This window comes from Rhyacophila brunnea, unplaced genomic scaffold (genome assembly GCF_057557595.1).
Source record: "Rhyacophila brunnea isolate RB1 unplaced genomic scaffold, BYU_Rbru_1.0 scaffold_4, whole genome shotgun sequence".
NCBI lineage: Eukaryota > Metazoa > Arthropoda > Insecta > Trichoptera > Rhyacophilidae > Rhyacophila > Rhyacophila brunnea.
This window is the reverse complement of record NW_028233068.1, coordinates 53395806-53413852: the sequence shown is the minus strand read 5'-3', so window position 1 is coordinate 53413852 and position 18047 is coordinate 53395806. Positions and strand designations below refer to the sequence as shown.

Sequence of the window (18047 nt, the reverse complement as noted above, 5' to 3'; positions counted from 1 at the left end):
CGTATCCAAAACACACCCCGCGATCAACGGGGTTACCTGTATAATCAAAACTAGTCAGAAGGGTAATGATCACCTGATGTGAGAACCGAGCCGTTGGTATTGGCAGATTCCTCGTCTTCGGATACTCCAATCTCTTTCCCAAGCCATACTTGGACTGACCCATTACCAACTTCTTAGGCCGGTCCATTCCGATTCTATCCAACGATGAAAGAGGCTGATCGTCATCCTGCGCCTCCTGAACCCTTCTGGTCCCGGCCCCCACCCCGAGCTTGGGCGCCTCCTTCTTGGCTCCCGGCCGGACAGATTTCTCGGGGCTCTTGTCATGTTTACGCGTGATGAGGTTGTCCTTGCGCATCTTCACGTTGCGGACCGATGATATGTTTGATGGAACGTTCTCCATTTTCGATGTTTTAAATTATATAAATTAAAGAATAAAATAAATAAGAATAAAAAGTATGACGGACCTTTAGTAAGTTTTTACCGATAAAGAAACGACAGAAATAGGTCGTTGACTTTTTTTGAATCGACTTCCCAGGAGTAACGATCTGGACGAGCATCTGCGCCCCATTTGTTTGGACAAAGCGTTTGCGGATTTAACGTATTCCATTAAGGCGGTGATTATTATTTACTACAATTTAGATTTACGATAATTCAAATTCACTTCTTTTAAACTTTCTCGGCAGCCTAATAAAAAATATAAAATACTTAAGTAAAATATGAATAATGCTTACCAATTAATGAATACAGGTATGATTACTTATAAATCTTTTTAGATATAAAACTTACGGCTTTTAGGAAGATATTTTTTTTGTTTTACTTGTCTAAGAAGATTAGATATTATATATTATTACTGTATAATTGACATTAATTTTAATTCTTCATTGGATAAAATGTAAAACAGACGACTTAAATAAATAGTAATAGAAAGCGATACGGGAATAATGTAAATAAACAGAAATTCAGTCTTTCAAAATAAAAATTTGGCATTTTCTAAAAAACTATTGTTTAACTGACAGCCAAAAAGAGTTGCTTGGGAATACATGTAACGATTGTATAAAATATTAAACGTATATTATATTATGTTCGGGGAGTCATAAAATCATAATGTATTTTGTTTTGAGCTTTTGGTGATTATTACAAAAGAAATCATAAATTTTTCGAGTTGTATGTCAGGGATGCAATAGTATAAATAATATTAACGAAGCAGAGATTTTCCCTCCTTATTTTGTTGTCGTTTAGGAGTATTGCGATGTTGGCGTTACGAAGTTGCTGAAACAAAAACAAGAAATCATTGATTTTCACCTTCTTTAAACTAGCCAAACCTATGAATGATTCTATCCAATATTGATAAACATTCAATATAGGGATTCGAAAGAGCGTGAAATGAGTATCTCCCATGTATTGGACTTTATCTTGTAAAATCCTTAAAAATAATGCATCATTGTTTCGTTTATTATCACCCAACACTATGTGTGTACACATTGGTTAAAATATTATAATTTTACAATTAAAATAAATGCATTCTTTCCATGGCAATTGCAGTATACCTACCACGATCAAGAAGTCATTCAATGTAGTACCTACTTAGTAATATTTTTTTTGTTAAATGGGAAAGCTTTTATGCTTCCCTTTACATCAGGCCAAGCAAGGTACGTGGTCACCATTGTGTAGAGAGCAACATACACTTTGTGTGGCCCAATGGCCGGCAAATGTTTACCATATTTAGATGTAGTATCGGTGTTTCAACATGCCTCAAACGGCGCCAACATTCGCCTTACTTGGCCCATTGCGAAGGAACATGAAAATTTGTGCCTATTCAATAAAAGTATCACTAATATATTATTTATACTAAAATTTTATGGCAACACACCAAATTTAAACAATCTGTATCAGGAGATAATATGGTACCAAAATCACAACAATCAAAAACAGAGGTCTTCATTTTACATTATTAACTGTAGTCACTTTAGTTACCTATATATTTTCAATAAGTAATATTACACAGAAAAAAAATTAAAAAAACACATTATCTTGTCTAACGAACTTCTGTTAGAGAAAGTTTGGAGTCAAGCTGTATCAGTTACATCATATTCTGAGATGCAGTCTTTGTACAAGTCAAAAATATAGCATATTATTCAGCATCAGGGTTAGTTAACCCATGTTCTAATTAGATAGGTATTAGTATCCAAATACTGTTCAAAAACGATAATTAACCTGATATTTGAAGATTTTTTTTACTAAGACACATATTTCGAGTACTTACTCACTCAAATATGAAAAGCAGAATTGCGTCGTTTTATTTGTTACAGTATCGCATATTTCGTAAGACATTTGTGAATTAATCCAAGTAAGTCTAACAGTATTCGAGGAGAATTCGAAAAAAAACACTTTACAATACGTTCACTGTCGGAAAATATGAACGCGACCGGCATCTTGACAGGTTTATGCATAAAAAAATAACAACGTTGCTAGTTTACGCTTGTAAATACATGGGGTGTTTGGGTGTTGCGCTGAAATGGAATGGCTAAGGATCTGTCAAAATAATTTACGACTGATTTTATGGATTCGAGAATATTTTTGGGGTAGATATACCGCAAGATATTAGCCCCTTGACCTCTGTCGCAATGCAACAATACATATACGAACTTACTATACATACGTACAACAATAAAACACAATAATTATTAAAACTCGCATCTGACACTTGGTAGGTGTATACTCAAGTTGATTTCGCGTACAATGAACTAGCGGAGATGGCGATACTCATATGGCACATTATCGGAGTTAGATTATACTGTTTTCTTTGCGTTCCGGTCGCTGTTATTGCGTTCTAAAAATACTTACGAGAAAAATGTTGGAAATTACACCATTGTTTTTCCTAACGCAGCATACAGCAGGAAAACCATAGACAGCACCTTTTTTGACACAAGAGTGTCGCCTGCATGCAGAAATCAGCTGACATCAAACTAGAGATACTTTTTGAAAAATATTATGTCGTTATGTTTTTTTTCTATGCAAAGTACCATTATTGCGTTTCTATTATATTTTAGATAGATTTTTATTGGAATAGTGTTGTAAAATGCAGTTATAATTATTATTGTTCGGTAAATACAATAATTTGGAAAATGGTTGGCATCACAATATTTTACATAAGTAGGCACTATATTTGTACCTACATTTTAACAGATCAGTAATTGAAAATCGATTGTTAATTTTATTAGATTATAATCGATACATATTATGCCGAAAACTATCGGTGTATTTTGTACAATACTTTTTTATTCATATGAATAATATTTTTTAATATGGCAATACAAACACGCCTCGGCTTCCGGTTTTTCTATTTTAAAATTCTGCACGAACAGAATAATAATCATCAAAAGAAAATAAAAATAATAATGTCAATAATAATTCAAATTATTTCCATCCATCATTATTTTTTATTATAGTTTATCTAGAATAAAAAATAAGCGTTTATAAAAATATTATTATACCAACAACAATGAACATATTATAATTATTATGAAGTACATAACCTAATTCATAACAAACAATAACGGAATACAAAGAAGCTATTGATTGTAAAAATTATAATAATATAAGTACGATGACAACCTGGTACTAAATAATTTTATTATAAATAATAGTTTCTTATTTTAGATTTTGAAGTTTTTGTTAAGGCATTAAAGTGTAAATTAGCATTAGAATTAGCACCCGGTGAACCCGTTTTTTCAAGTACAAACTTCGTAGGTATGTACCTACAATAATATAATATTATGGGTAGGTACCTACTACATAGGTAGGTAGCATCCTTAGTTCACACAACCATAATAATATCATACTGCAGTACTTGGGGAAAAAAATAAAACCATATGTAATTAACAGACAAAACCACAAAACAGATTCACAAATAGAAATGTAAATGTCATGGCCATGGACCAAATTTTTGAAGCAGGGTAGTTTATGGCGTGACCGCCATAAAACTCAAGTAAAAAAAAATCGCGTCCAATGTTCCCAAAGATGATAGCACACGTGACAAACTAAAATGCATTTTTTTTAAACTCGAGATCTATAGCTTATTATACCTATCACACACAGTGAGCAAAATCAGTTCCCTCCCTGGATAAAACAGTATGAGAGTACCAAGAAAACTTATTAGGACGCACAAAAAAATTAAATTGATCAAGCGACGATACTATTATAATATGGCACATTAAAAAATATTTTATTGCCTTTAGTTACTTTTTATTTAAAAAAAAAATATTATTTAGGTATGTAAGTACTTACCTAAAAGATTTTCTACCTAATATTCTAACATTTTAAGTGGTATAAAGTCATACCGGTTTACGGTGTCTTAAAAAATGAATTGATTAAAATGTTCTTTTTGAAGCATACGGTTGCGCAATAGTTTTTTATTGACTTTTCGAAACGCACTACTCTGACAGCTCGAATAATGACAGGAGAAGCAAACACAAGGCGATGTTTTCAATTTTTATCGCGGTTCAGTCAGGTTTTAGCTATTGTGTTGCGTTCGTCGTCTGTCTCGCTGTAAAGTGTTAATTTTCGAATAGTAAACACGGAAAAAAGTAAAAGTCGAGCCTTCGCGAACAGTTTTGTGCTCAAATAATGGAATAACAGTATACAGTCGATACGAAAAAATATAACATTTAAAAAATAAGGTAAGTCATCTCAAATTTAATATTTCTTTTGTCAGTGGTATGGCTGCACGTTAATAATTACTTTGTTATTTTGTGTGTAATAAATAACACTGTATTATATTCTTGCAATCAGTAAGCTAGTAACTTTTATTATTATTATAAATTCTACTTAGTTTTGACTGTTCAAGAGATACCTATCTGTTAATGTATTAATAATGCAATGTCTAAACTTCGTTTCTGGTGTTTTTCTCGTGCAAGGACTATAGCTAGTGGTTGTGCAAAAAGCTAATTACAGCATTCAATTTTGCAATGGTTTCTTGCGGAATTTTAACCTTTTCATTTAATAGTTTTGAAGATAGTGTTTTACTACGTTAAGTCACTCATGTGTATTGATCTCAATCGATGAACCTATGTTAATTACTGATTTTAAAAATTAGAATTGATTTACAATAACATAATTATTGATATTTGATACAGCATTTACTTTCATTATTAGGTAGAATTTAAATATATAACAGTATAAGTATTAATTATATAATATGTATTATAAGTTATAAGTAAGTATACATATCTAAATTATTTCAAAATATATTTCGGCGAAGATACCCACATAGCGTTTCTGTGGTCGTACTTTTTTGTAAGTTGATCTGGTTCAGTCACCCAATTATCTAGTCTAGAGTATGTATTTCTACTAATACGATAGGTAGGTACCTAATCTTGGTCATCATCATCATCATCAGGGGCGCGACAACCCGGTGTGGGTCCTGGCCTCCTCCAACAGCTCCCTCCACCTGTCCCATCCAGTGTGGCCGCTTTCCAATTTGGTACCCCCAGAATACGGCAGTCACTGACAGCTCCATCTAACCAGCGAATCTTTGGCCTCCCTCTTCTTCTACGTCCTATTGGATTGCTGGACATCACTCTCTTTGCCGGTTCATTGTCATTCATACGGTGCACATGACCTAGCCATCGCAGTCTCCCAATCTTAATTGATTGAACTGCGCTGCAATCTTCGTACAGCCCGTAGGGCTCAGCATTGTATCTTCTCCTCCAATTGGTGCCATCCTTGATCGGTCCATATATACGGCGGAGAATTTTTCTTTCAAAGATGTTCAGGGCTCTTTCATTTCGCAGAGTTAATGTCCAGGTTTCCGATGCATAGGTGAGCACTGGCTTTACAAGTGTCTTGTAAAGAGAGCTTTTTGTTCGGCGAGATACGAGGGTGGGTCAATAAGTCCTTAGAAAAGCCGACAGGTGGCGCGACTAGTACTGTAAGCGGTTTGTTTTCATGCAGCGGCACTACCGATTCAGTATGCTGCGAAGTTTCAATCAGATTGGTCGGGTTGTTGTGTGTTTCTCGTACATTTAAAAAAAAAATTTGCTTGTGGAAAATGGAAAAATGGAAAATGGAGAAAATTGAGTTTAGAGCTGTTATTAAACATTTTAATATAAAAGGGTTAACAGCAAAGGAAATAAAAAATGAGTTGGATTTAGTTCACGGCATATCTGCTCCTTCACTTGCAACTATTTATAACTGGTTAAATGAATTTAAACGTGGTCGTACATCAACAAAGGATGAACCACACTCAGGACGTCCTGTAGAGGTGACTACACCAGAAATGATCAATAAAATCCACGATATGGTGTTAAGTGACCGAAGATTAAAGTTGAGTGAGATAATTGAGGTTACAGGGATCTCAAAAGGTAGCGTCATTTCTATTTTACATGACAAATTGAGCATGAAAAATATTTCTGCAAGATGGGTGCCGCGTTTGCTCACAGTCGACAATAAACGCAATAGGGTGGTGGCCTCTAAAGCCCTGTTGTCGCTCATGCAACGCAATCCGGATGAATTTTTTCGTCGCTTTCTGACTGTAGATGAAACATGGATACACCACTATACTCCCGAGACGAAAGAACAGTCAAAGCAGTGGATTGCGAAGGCAAACCATGTCCAAAGAAGGCGAAAACCGTAAAATCAGCTGGTAAGGTTATGGCCACTGTATTTTGGGATGCACGTGAAATTATTTTCGTTGACTATTTGGAAAAAGGAAAAACAATAACAGGGGATTATTATGCATCTTTATTGGACCAGCTAAAAAACAAAATTGAAGAAAAACGGCCTCATTTAAACAGGAAAAAAATCCTCTTTCATCAGGACAATGCCCGTGTTCACACATGTTTACAATCAATGGCTAAAATTGAAGAATTGAAGTTCGAATTGGTCGACCACCCACAGTATTCGCCAGATTTAGCCCCCAGTGACTTTTTCCTTTTCCCAAACTTAAAAAAATGGCTAAGTGGACAACGTTTTTTTTCAAATGAAGAAGTCATCGATCGGACAAATGCTTATTTTGAGGACCTTCCGAAAACTTATTTTTCTGACGGTTTTAAAAAAATTGAGAAACGTCTAACCAAGTGTATTGAGCTCCAAGGAGATTATGTTGAGAAATAAAAAAAAAATACAAAAATAAAAACTGTTTTAATGCTTTTTTCTAAGGAATTATTGACCCACCCTCGTAGTAAGCGGGACTTAAAATGTCTTAACAGACCAAAGTAGCATTTATTCGCAGACATGATTCTCTTGTTGATTTCTTCTGTAATATCATTAATGACCTAATCTTGGTAATGGTGTAAAAATCGACGTAGCTATCGATTAAAAAAACTAATTTGTGTACCGACTTACCTACATATTTAAGATAATAATAATTCCTGTACCGTTGAACAATACAAATATTACACTAATGAGGCGAAGATGACGATAATACATATGTGGAGCTAGCCAGTGAAATTGAAAAAATATGGCACCTCAAAAAAGTAAATACTATTTACAAGATCACTAGTGTCTAGTGATTTCTGCCACCAGTTCCACGTAAACTGGAGACACAGCTGGGGGAGATTAGGTTTCCTCAGATCCTAAGGGAGTTCAGCGTCCTCCCAAATACATGTAACACCATTCAGAAACTATGATGCAGTTAGTACTTGGCAAAAACCCGTACTTATTGCGAGAAATGCCACAATTGCCAGGACAAGAGCCAAAATAATAAATACAATAGGTACTATTTGAAAATAAAATATATGGTTCCCCATAATTATCGAAGTCTCTGTAATTGGACAATATTAAGTAGGTAGGTAGGTAGGCTACCCAAAGGAGTATATTATATTTATTTTTGACAATTTTAAAAATTAATAACATCATGACAATACTTAGAAATAATCAATCGAGTTAATCACTTCGGAAAGACATCATACAAAATAATACAACTTCTATAATATTATATAGTTATATAGTACCTAGGTACTTAGCTTAATAAGGATCGTCACAGGTTTCGAACTGAATTATTTTTACAGATATGCACGTGACCACAGAACACATCGTCTCTGTTCTGGCAGAATACACTAACTGGAGAATACTAGTTTTGAGTAATTTGACTTTGAAGTTATTAAAATGTTTGAAATGGTCTATCATGTGAGTTTATTAAGTAATCGTTAAAAGGATGACTTTAAAATAAAGACTTTTTATTTATTAAGAAGGTTTCCAGACGGTAAAGTTTGAAATAAGGAACATTTTGGTATAACTAACTCAATATGTAATTTTTTCGAATTAGTGTCTTCTGCCAGAACAATGACGACATAATACATAGAATTCCGATAGGCAATATTCAATACACTACATTTTGATGTAGGATTTTGAATGTGTGAGTGTCCTACGAAAATGAAACACGCATTATGCACGTGCAACAGTGTGTAATACACCAATATTAAATGAGCGTCAACGCATAAACCGAGAGCAGTTGTCAGTATTCGACGTATGGCGTATTATTGACACGTGTTTAAGTTTATCCAGGATTATTCCCTACTCGAGATCGGTTAACTGCTACTCCTTACCCGTTAGGTATTTCAGTTCCCATTATTTGTGGGTTCCCTGCACGGGACATTAAAAAATACGATGGCCAATAATATGGCGTTTATTTTTTGAGTAAATTATAACATATATTAACATATAGGTTTATTTAGACATGTATTATCGTTTACTGCTTTATATTAAACATAAGCAGGTATGCATTCTTGTGATTACTTGTTTAGCGATTGTTTTATGTACTTACATATCTACCTAGTTAGACAGAGGCACACAAGAATCTGTTTCAAGGCCTAGTTGTCTCAAAACTCAATCACTCTCAATAGAATAATATAATAGTGATTCAGACTAAACTCATCATTTATCTGAACTTGTATCATAGATGCTTTATGTATTTTATTAGACTGATACATTGAGTATGTAATGAACGGTCTCCATTCCAGAATTATTAGTAAATACACATCTATGGTAAATACAGTGAGTGTACCTAGTGAATTATTTACTGAAGCGACACGTATATGATATTTTTAGAAACTATCTATGATAACTATTCTACAACCAAAATAACACGGCTTTGATTTGGTAGTGTTTGTGCAGGTTACCATATATTTTTTTCACTCAATTATAGTACATTTTACAAAAAAGTGGCTTGAAGTTATCTTAGTAAAGTAACACATACATTATAGTTACTTACAACGTCTGTGTTATATTTTTTAAAGACGAACGCTTTTTTATCTTCTGAGCATCTAATTGAAAATTTTGCTTTCAAAATCATATTTAACAAGAATTTTTCCTAATTTTCAAAATTATAATATCTTTGGCGTACTGTATAATATAACGCTCACGATGACCACGCGGTATCGTTTTAGCCTAATGTCATGGGTCATGGGTTCGAATCTGACGAATTCACTTATTGTTATTCTGTGTGTGTTTTGAGTGTTTGGACCCAGAGTATGGACCTACAGTGGACCCCGATCAACAGTTCTCGCATATATAAATCGTTTTCCCGCACGGATCGTTCATTTTTGAAAGTCCCGCCAAACACCCATAAGAACAATGTTAAATAATCCCACGTTAACCCTTCCCCGATTTATCGTTTTCCTCGATCTATCGTCTAAATATTATGGTCCCGTCACAAATATTATCCCGATTGACCGTTTTTGTTGAATATTTTTCATTTTGCTATGGTAGAAATTTATTGTTTATGATACATACAGACCTTTCAGTCGCGTCGCTTTCAGGGGTCGAAATGGACCGGAACGCACCGGAGCGCCGTTCCGATTAATAAAATCTCGTAGGAAAATAGTTTGACCGTCTGAGTTAGATCGGCTATAAAACAAAAAAATCTAACACTTATTTTTATAAAATACTCATAAATTTAGATAACTATGTTAATATTTTCGTAAAATCTTCGAGCGCTGGTCGATTTGTTTGCACATGTCGGTCGGCGGCCAGGCTTGCCTCGCATCTGGTGTCACGAATTTTTATTAGTCTCAACTAAAATGCCCCCTCATGAAGAAAATGGAAAATAATTATTCAAGACGTCAAAAATATTCAGGAAAATCATTTTTTTTTTATTTATCCCGCATTTATCGTTTTTTAGGGTCCCTTGAAAACCGTAGAATCGGAGTTTCACTGTAATGGGTTTCCCATTTCTCGTAAAAACAGAAAAATGTTAATACAAACACTCCGTGGAGGCCCATAAATGATCCTCTTAGAATCGAACATGGTGATGTAACTCTTGTAATATATCGTGCGACGTACCTACATACATATTACCTACGCGGAAATAGTATTTTGAATACGCATCTTGCTTGGAAAATTTTCATCAGGCGTATGGCGTTCAATCTAGTGTTTTTGACACTGTCTTGAACAGCGTTAAATGTAGTATAATAAAGCTAGAATATTATACCAGATTTCCATGAAAATCAACATGCTAATCTTTTGACTTTTATACCTTATATTATCTTTTTAAATTAAAGTATTAATAGTCATAACTTTAAAATTATGACTATTAATACTTACTTCTTACATGCGTTAATTTTATGACTTATTTTATTACTTGTAAAATACGGAATTCTTTTTCGTTCTTTGTTCTTGAAAAAAAACAAAGTTAATATTTTTTTTTTTAAATTTTTGTAAAATTTATATTTAAGGTGACCAAACTGATATTAGTTTTGACCGGTGGCGAGGGGTGGATGTAGGCTGTTAAGATTCGACATAAATAATGCACACTCAACTCATACTTATTATGTTTTCATTGAACTAAGAATACAATTTGCAGATGGTGCTGGTTAGTTTTTTTAAAATTCAATTTAAACCTGCCTAACCAAACCATACTAGTTTAGGTATGCTATGGACGGCTATCCGACAAAAGTAGTGCACACTTTTTCAGTCACACTTATTTGTTTTCTTTGAATATAGATGTTGGTTAGTTTTTTTAAATTCATTAAGGCCTAAACCAACGATAATCGATATATTCTTCTATCTATAAAACATTTAAAATTATGTATGATTTAATGTAACTTTAGATATTTTATAGATAAACGAATATTTTTTTACTATTATCTACTATGGCTTAAATTAGGCAGGGTTTAATTGAATTTTAAAGACTAACAAACATTATCTACTCATTGTAGTTCAATGAAAACAAATGAGGCGCCGAGCGCCAAAGGAGCTCAAGCACCATTTAACAAAAGTGCTACAAAATGGCCGACAAGTTTTCAGTGAATTTATTTTTTTAATTTTAAACTTGAATGTTGAAATGGACAATTATTTTCTAAGCAAAGCAAATTTAAAAAAATCAAAGTATTATTTGCAATAATATTTAATGAAAAATATCTATTGTATTCCAAAAAAAATGGTGTTTGAGTCTCTTTGGCATTTAGAAAAATGAAAAAAGGTGGCACTTGATACTTTTTTTTGTTGCATAAGCTTCTGTGGCATTAACATTTTCAAACTCAAATAATGGCATTAATGTAAAAAAATAAATCATTTAAAAAAAATGTTTTAATGAAAGGGTTTGGATACCAATAAAAACACATTTTGATATAAACAAATTTTATTATGCCAAATAAACACTGAAAAAATGGTCAAATTTGTTATGATTGTTACATGAGTTTGTTTGGCATAAAATTTGCCTTATATTATTAAATACGTTTTTGCCATTACAGCAATGATTTCAAAGCCTTTGGATTGTTTTTTTTGTAATAACCGTCTATATACCCAATATTAGTAATAATACTAAATCAAATCGTTACTCCAAACTGGCCAAAATAACAAAATCATTATTCAAATTTAACACCATCTTTTTTTCTCAAGGATTCGGGTGAATTTTTAAATACTTTTTTTAGTGTATATCAATCGAAATTGGATATAAAACAAGATGAAATTAGAAATAAGAGTTATTTTCCTTCATTGAAGTAAAAGTTTAGTGGACATAATTACTAAAATGACGTTAATAACCATATTTCAAAAGTAATCTAAAATATTTTAAACAACAGCGTATGTGAAAGAAAAACGGATAAAACATGCTAAACTTACCGCGATTTTCCTCGTTTACAGGTTTAACACACATCGAAACTATTTTTCTAATCCTTCTTGAGCTCATTTTTAGTTTTTTTCACTGTTGAGAACGTATATTCAATAAGACAAATCTGACAGCTGTTTTGGTCTCGCGCTCTCCATAGTAAAATGGCGGATAAGCTTATGTGGCGTGCCGACATAACAACCAAAACAATTATGCCACATAAAATAAATCTCTATTGTAAAATATCTATAATTATTTGAGCGATAAGACTTTGTGGCATGATACATATCGATTTATAGAAAAAACCTACATTCAAATGTCAAAAATCGTAAAGTTGGCGCTTGAGCTCCTTTGGCACTCGGCGCCTCAAATACATTTCACTAACAAAGTTTAGTGTAGACAATTTATTTCGGATCTTAACAGCCTACCTATACCCTTCGCCAATGTTATAATATTATTTGATTAATTATTTGTTTAATTAAATAAAACAGAATTCTATACCTAGTACTTATTCCACTTTTTTGTAAATTAAAATTTTGACCGGTTTCGTCCTCCTTAAGCCAATAAACTTGTAAAAATAGTACTGTTAAAAGATTTTTCTATATAAATAGCTATTGATGTGTCTAAAAGTTCAAATAAAAAATATAAATATTATTGTACTGTCGGATTCCTTGATAATATGCTATGTTTTATTATATTACTTAGAAGAAACGATGAGGATTGATGGGATCCAAAGGTGAGCAAGATTAGTAAATTAACTGATTATTGAGTGTTTTAGGTATATTTTCTGAGAGCATTTTATATGCTTATAACTAATTAGAGTTTGTGATGTCTCGACTTGTTTTCATTTTTCGAGATTTGGGAATTTTCGAAATCAAGAATTTCATTTTTTAGATCATATTATTTTCTGTCATTTTTTTAGAAATTCCATTTAGATTGAAAGCCAAGACTCTTTTCTTTAGCTCTTCCGGTCAATTTACCACTAAGTACTGGAAAATTTAAGAAATTCCGGTCAGAACGAAAAGTCGAGGACTTTCTTTTTAACCTACAATTTTTTTATGCAGCTTAGCGTAGTTACAATTTCTCGATTTCGAGAATCTCAATGATGATTTATCGATAAATGAGAATTCTCACAATTTCGGAAAATTAATTTGTCAAGTCTTCAGATTAGCGTTTTCTGATTATTTTTCGAAAATTCTCGAGACGAAATTTCTCTATCACAACCAACCTCTAATTATCACTTATCATTCTAATCAGTTACACAATAATACATGTTTTAAATTTTACACTTGAACTCCCTTAATTTTCATCTTCTAAATTATCCGTATAATTTGCATTGTATTATAAATCATATCCAATTTCTGTTATATTTTCTTTTATTTTGTTAACTGTCAATTCATGGTGGAACTGCATTGTATTGTTGTTTAAAGGGACATTATCAATTATGTTGATATACAATATACAACAAATAATTAATCAAATAATACTATGCAGTTCCACCATGAATTGACAGTTAACAGAAAAAAAAATGTTATAATATATACTATGTCTACGGATTATTTAACCTACTTGTAAATATATGTACTTAATTTAATATTATTGTGGATTACATGACATTTGTACAATTTAAATAGACAACATTTTATCTTATCTCGTAAAAAAAATGCTCATTAAGATGATTGATTCTGAGATATACCTACTATTATATAAACATCAACATAATTGGTGAAAATGAATGATTTGCCCTTTGTACTAAAATTATCAAATGAATGACCAAAGATCAAATAAAATGCTTTGATATTTTAATATCTTTACGTGGGTATACATTCAACAAACGTAGATACGTCTGGAAACTTAAATTATCAAAATGCAGGAAATAAAATAGTATATCATTTCAATGAATAAATACATAATTTTGAATAACTTGTATTTGATTTCTCCAAAATATTGGGTTACGTAACTTTGTATGTATTAAATTATGCATACTCTGTATTACGGCATAGCGCCTTGCTACTAGAGAAGATGTAGATGTGATATTTAAATCTCAAATCTGTATAATAAATAATTAAATTAAAAAAATCGCTAAAAATAGTAGTGACATGAAGAATATTGATTTTATTTACTAGATGTATAAAAATTGTATTTACTTATTACCTAAATTACTTATATAATTCTCTCTACAAACCTAAAAGTTCGGCCACACCGAAAACAAGTCGCGCGACAACTCGTTAAATTTTACGATAAGCATGATAATTATCGTAAAATTTCTTAAGCAATTATGATAATTATCGTAAAATTTAACGAGTTGTCGCGCGACTTGTTGCCGGTGTGGACCCGGCATAAGACAGCAGCTGTTAACTATTCTTTGAACACACTGGGTCATTGGTCTGAATCAAACATACACCAAGGCCCACTATCAGTTAGGCAGTGACGCGAAACTGTAAATTTATAACTTTGAGCTAGTTATTGCTCATACTTCGAGTGCATTATGGCAAACTGTTTGTAATGATGATTGTTTCATATTGAAATAAATGGTAATACCTACGTTAACTGCTTTGAACGAAATATTTAATATACTGTCGAAAATCTTCGTAACCCGCAATTTAGTGCTCCGGCTGCGACTTGCCGATATGCATGGATGGCCTGTATGGGTAACGTGACTATCATACGTCCCGTTTTTAGGTAGCCTATCCCGTTGTCCCCAAGCACAGCTTCGGGACGCCGAAATGTCCCGTTTTCAGAAAGAGTGCAACGCGTGGTAACAATTTCAAAAAAATGGTGCGAAAAATCAAAAAATCTATAGAAAAAAACACAATTGCAAGTCTCAGTTCTTACAGCAATGTTAATTACCAAAGTATATTTTAAGAAGTCCTGCAAAGAATTTAATTCTTATTTGAAATCAAAACCAAATAGGTAGTAATATTTTGTTCTTCAGAAAAATATAAGGCCACCACACAAACTATTTATTCACGTCGTGTTCATTCCTGTTCTTTTCATTCATATAAAAAAATATGATGAAATATGCGTTTTCTGAATACACATAAGTACTATTACCTAAAAATTTGTAGATGTCCAGTTTTGAGGAAAAAATAAATGGTCACATTATGTATGGGCCATGTTGAAATGTGGCCGCAAAAAACCACATGTACATACATGTACGCGCGAAAATTGCCTCTGCTTTGCTTTCTGATAAGTAGTGTTTGGCAAGACGCGCCCTGGCCTGTCTATAGTCGCGTTTTTTTATGTACCTACTGATACGGTTTTGGAGACTGGCGTTTCGTTGCTGTTATTCTACGGTCGTTAGATGTATTTGATAACGGTATGTCAACAAACATAAATATAATATATTACCACGTTTTATTAGCTCGTATTCTTGTTTGTCTGATACAGATTTTTCTTGTGTCCAGTACAATTTTTTTCTTGTTTGTTCAAGATTTGTATTGGACGATTGAAGATTTTTAACTAACTTCCCGACTAGCCAGACATTTGAAACTTTTAGAATATATCAGAACACGACGACAATGCATTATTTTAATACTTTTAGCATTTTTTAAGCAGAATTGAATTCATTTTCAGTTAATTTTGTTTTGTATGGAAAGTTATTATTGTCGGTTGCTAAGGGGGTCCTAGCAACTAAATTATTAATATACACGTGCGTTACAATGGAAATCAATATGAAATATCAAAATGACATTTCAGTATTCTATATTTATTCAGTTTTTCTATCAAGTACAATAAAAAGTTTTTATTAATACATATAATTGTCAAGTTTATATGATTCAACAGAAAATTTAAAAACGTCGTATATAAAAAGTTCTTTTTATCTTGTAATTATTTATATATATTATATATTGTGAAATTTAATGCTATACTATTGTTAAGTGGAATTCTTCCAACTACCTAAAAACAATATAAGAGTGGAGAGAGCAAGGGGAGGCCTTCATCCAGCAGTGAATCGACCCCAGCTGATGATGATGATGATGGTGTGGTGATACGGCACTTGGACACTTAAGTAGTTATAAAAGATGCAATCGGAAATGGCCGATGTGAAGTCTGATAGAATAACTTACTTCCGTAATGAAATAACTTCCGTAAATACATTGAAAACAGTCATTTTAGAATTCTTTATGGCTGCTGTGTAAGTATTATTATATATATATAAGTAGTAGCATTAGTGTAAGAGATAGTTCATTTTAATAATAGGGGAAGGTGTACAAAATGGCATGTGGATAGGGTTGTCATAAATGTCGAGTTGGTTAGGGCAGTGCTTCTCAAACTTTTTTATACCATGGCCCCCGAAATCGGAAAAAAAATCCAAGGCTCAAAATTTTAGACTTTAGTGACCAGCAGTAGGTAATTTATTTACATTAATTATTATGTACATTTTTATCATGTTTTTCTAGATTATGGTGGATCTATTCCTTTTGCTGTCGCGAAAAGTTCCCTACAGAAAAGCAAATCGTCATGAATTTGGTAATCATAGATACTGATATCTTACAAAAACCATTAGCTGTGCGTAGTTTGTAATATCAGTAGATTCATCGAGTTGTATTGCAAAGAAGTTGATCTGTTTAATGCTAGATATTAATTACGTTTTTTTTCAATCAATATTTCGCGGCTCCCTTGTAGGAGGTACCTACAGGGGCCCCTAGGGGGCCGCACCCCCCAGTTTGAGAAGTACTGAGTTAGGGGAATAGTAATGTTGTTTTGGGTTAGTTGTGGAGAGGGGGGGGGGTGTTTAAACAAACTAAATTTAAAAAGTCTTTATTGATTTGATTGTAAAAATAATATTCACATTAAAATAAGTACCTACGGTCGTGGATTCGATTGACATTATAAGACGTTATTTTTCCCACTTTACATACAGGTAACATTCGGAGCAAAATACGAAAATCTGCGTCAAAAATAAAATCAAGTCGTAATTATTATATAAAGCAGCGTTTCCCAATCGCCGGTCCGTAAATAATTGTCGCCCATTAAAAATGCCTATGCCAAACATTCCAAGCAAATCGTGTCAATTTTTTATACCTATACAATTTATGTTGTCTAGTCAGTAATATAAACGAAACAGAGAAACCAAATGTCAATGCAGCACCAAGTCTCTTCTAAACAACACTAAAGCCACGGTTATCAACTATTCTAGGAAATATGCAGCTACAGATTTCACAGTATTTTTTAAAAACTATACACTAGTTTCTCAAAATTCAAGAAGTTCTTTACTTATCGTGTTCTGATTATTTCAATTTGCAGTATAATTTTCATGTTATATATTTTTTTGAATTCGGATTCAGACTAATGTACCTACTTGTTTGTCACGTCTGCCTGTTAAAACTAATTAGCGAAATACTGTATAAATAATGTTTATGTCTGAGTTAGAGGTCTGCGAAATATTTATGCGAGTTTTACTGGTCCGCAGGTGTAAAAAATTTGGGAAACACTGCGTCCTCTTAGTTAGAGGACTGCAATATAAGGTTTTCTATTATACTTTTAGTAATAAAGTTTGATTTAATATACTTTTATCATTAAGGATGTCGGCTGTAATAAATAAACTATTTGTACATAATACGAGGGTGGGTCAATAAGTCCTTAGAAAAGCCGACAGGTGGCGCGACTAGTACTGTAAGCGGTTTGTTTTCATGCAGCGGCACTACCGATTCAGTATGCTGCGAAGTTTCAATCAGATTGGTCGGGTTGTTGTGTGTTTCTCGTACATTTAAAAAAAAATTTTGCTTGTGGAAAATGGAAAAATGGAAAATGGAGAAAATTGAGTTTAGAGCTGTTATTAAACATTTTAATATAAAAGGGTTAACAGCAAAGGAAATAAAAAATGAGTTGGATTTAGTTCACGGCATATCTGCTCCTTCACTTGCAACTATTTATAACTGGTTAAATGAATTTAAACGTGGTCGTTCATCAACAAAGGATGAACCACGCTCAGGACGTCCTGTAGAGGTGACTACACCAGAAATGATCAATAAAATCCACGATATGGTGTTAAGTG

At 32.8% G+C, this 18047-nt stretch overlaps 2 protein-coding genes across 4 annotated transcripts in view; one reads left to right on the top strand and one right to left on the bottom strand.

Annotated features, from left to right (window-relative positions):
• Positions 1–2933, bottom strand: part of Wnk (Wnk kinase) — a 30583-nt gene extending 27650 nt beyond the window's left edge. The window contains exons 1-3 of one of the 2 annotated variants that reach the window (XM_085954124.1): positions 2845–2927; positions 787–1269; positions 74–684 (exon numbers count right to left, since the gene is read on the bottom strand). In XM_085954124.1, coding sequence (XP_085810250.1) covers positions 74–400 — 327 coding nt within the window. In that variant the 5' untranslated portion in view covers positions 401–684; positions 787–1269; positions 2845–2927. Of the gene's footprint in view, positions 1–73; positions 1270–2844 lie in introns of both variants that reach the window. The other variant, XM_085954123.1, reaches the window with a different exon arrangement.
• A 1502-nt stretch (positions 2934–4435) lies between these two features.
• Abcd1 (ATP binding cassette subfamily D) overlaps positions 4436–18047 on the top strand; it is a 143605-nt gene continuing 129993 nt past the window's right edge. The window contains exon 1 of one of the 2 annotated variants that reach the window (XM_085954524.1): positions 4436–4679. The gene's annotated coding sequence lies outside the window, so the exon portion shown is untranslated. The remainder of the gene's footprint in view (positions 4680–18047) is intronic. The other variant, XM_085954525.1, reaches the window with a different exon arrangement.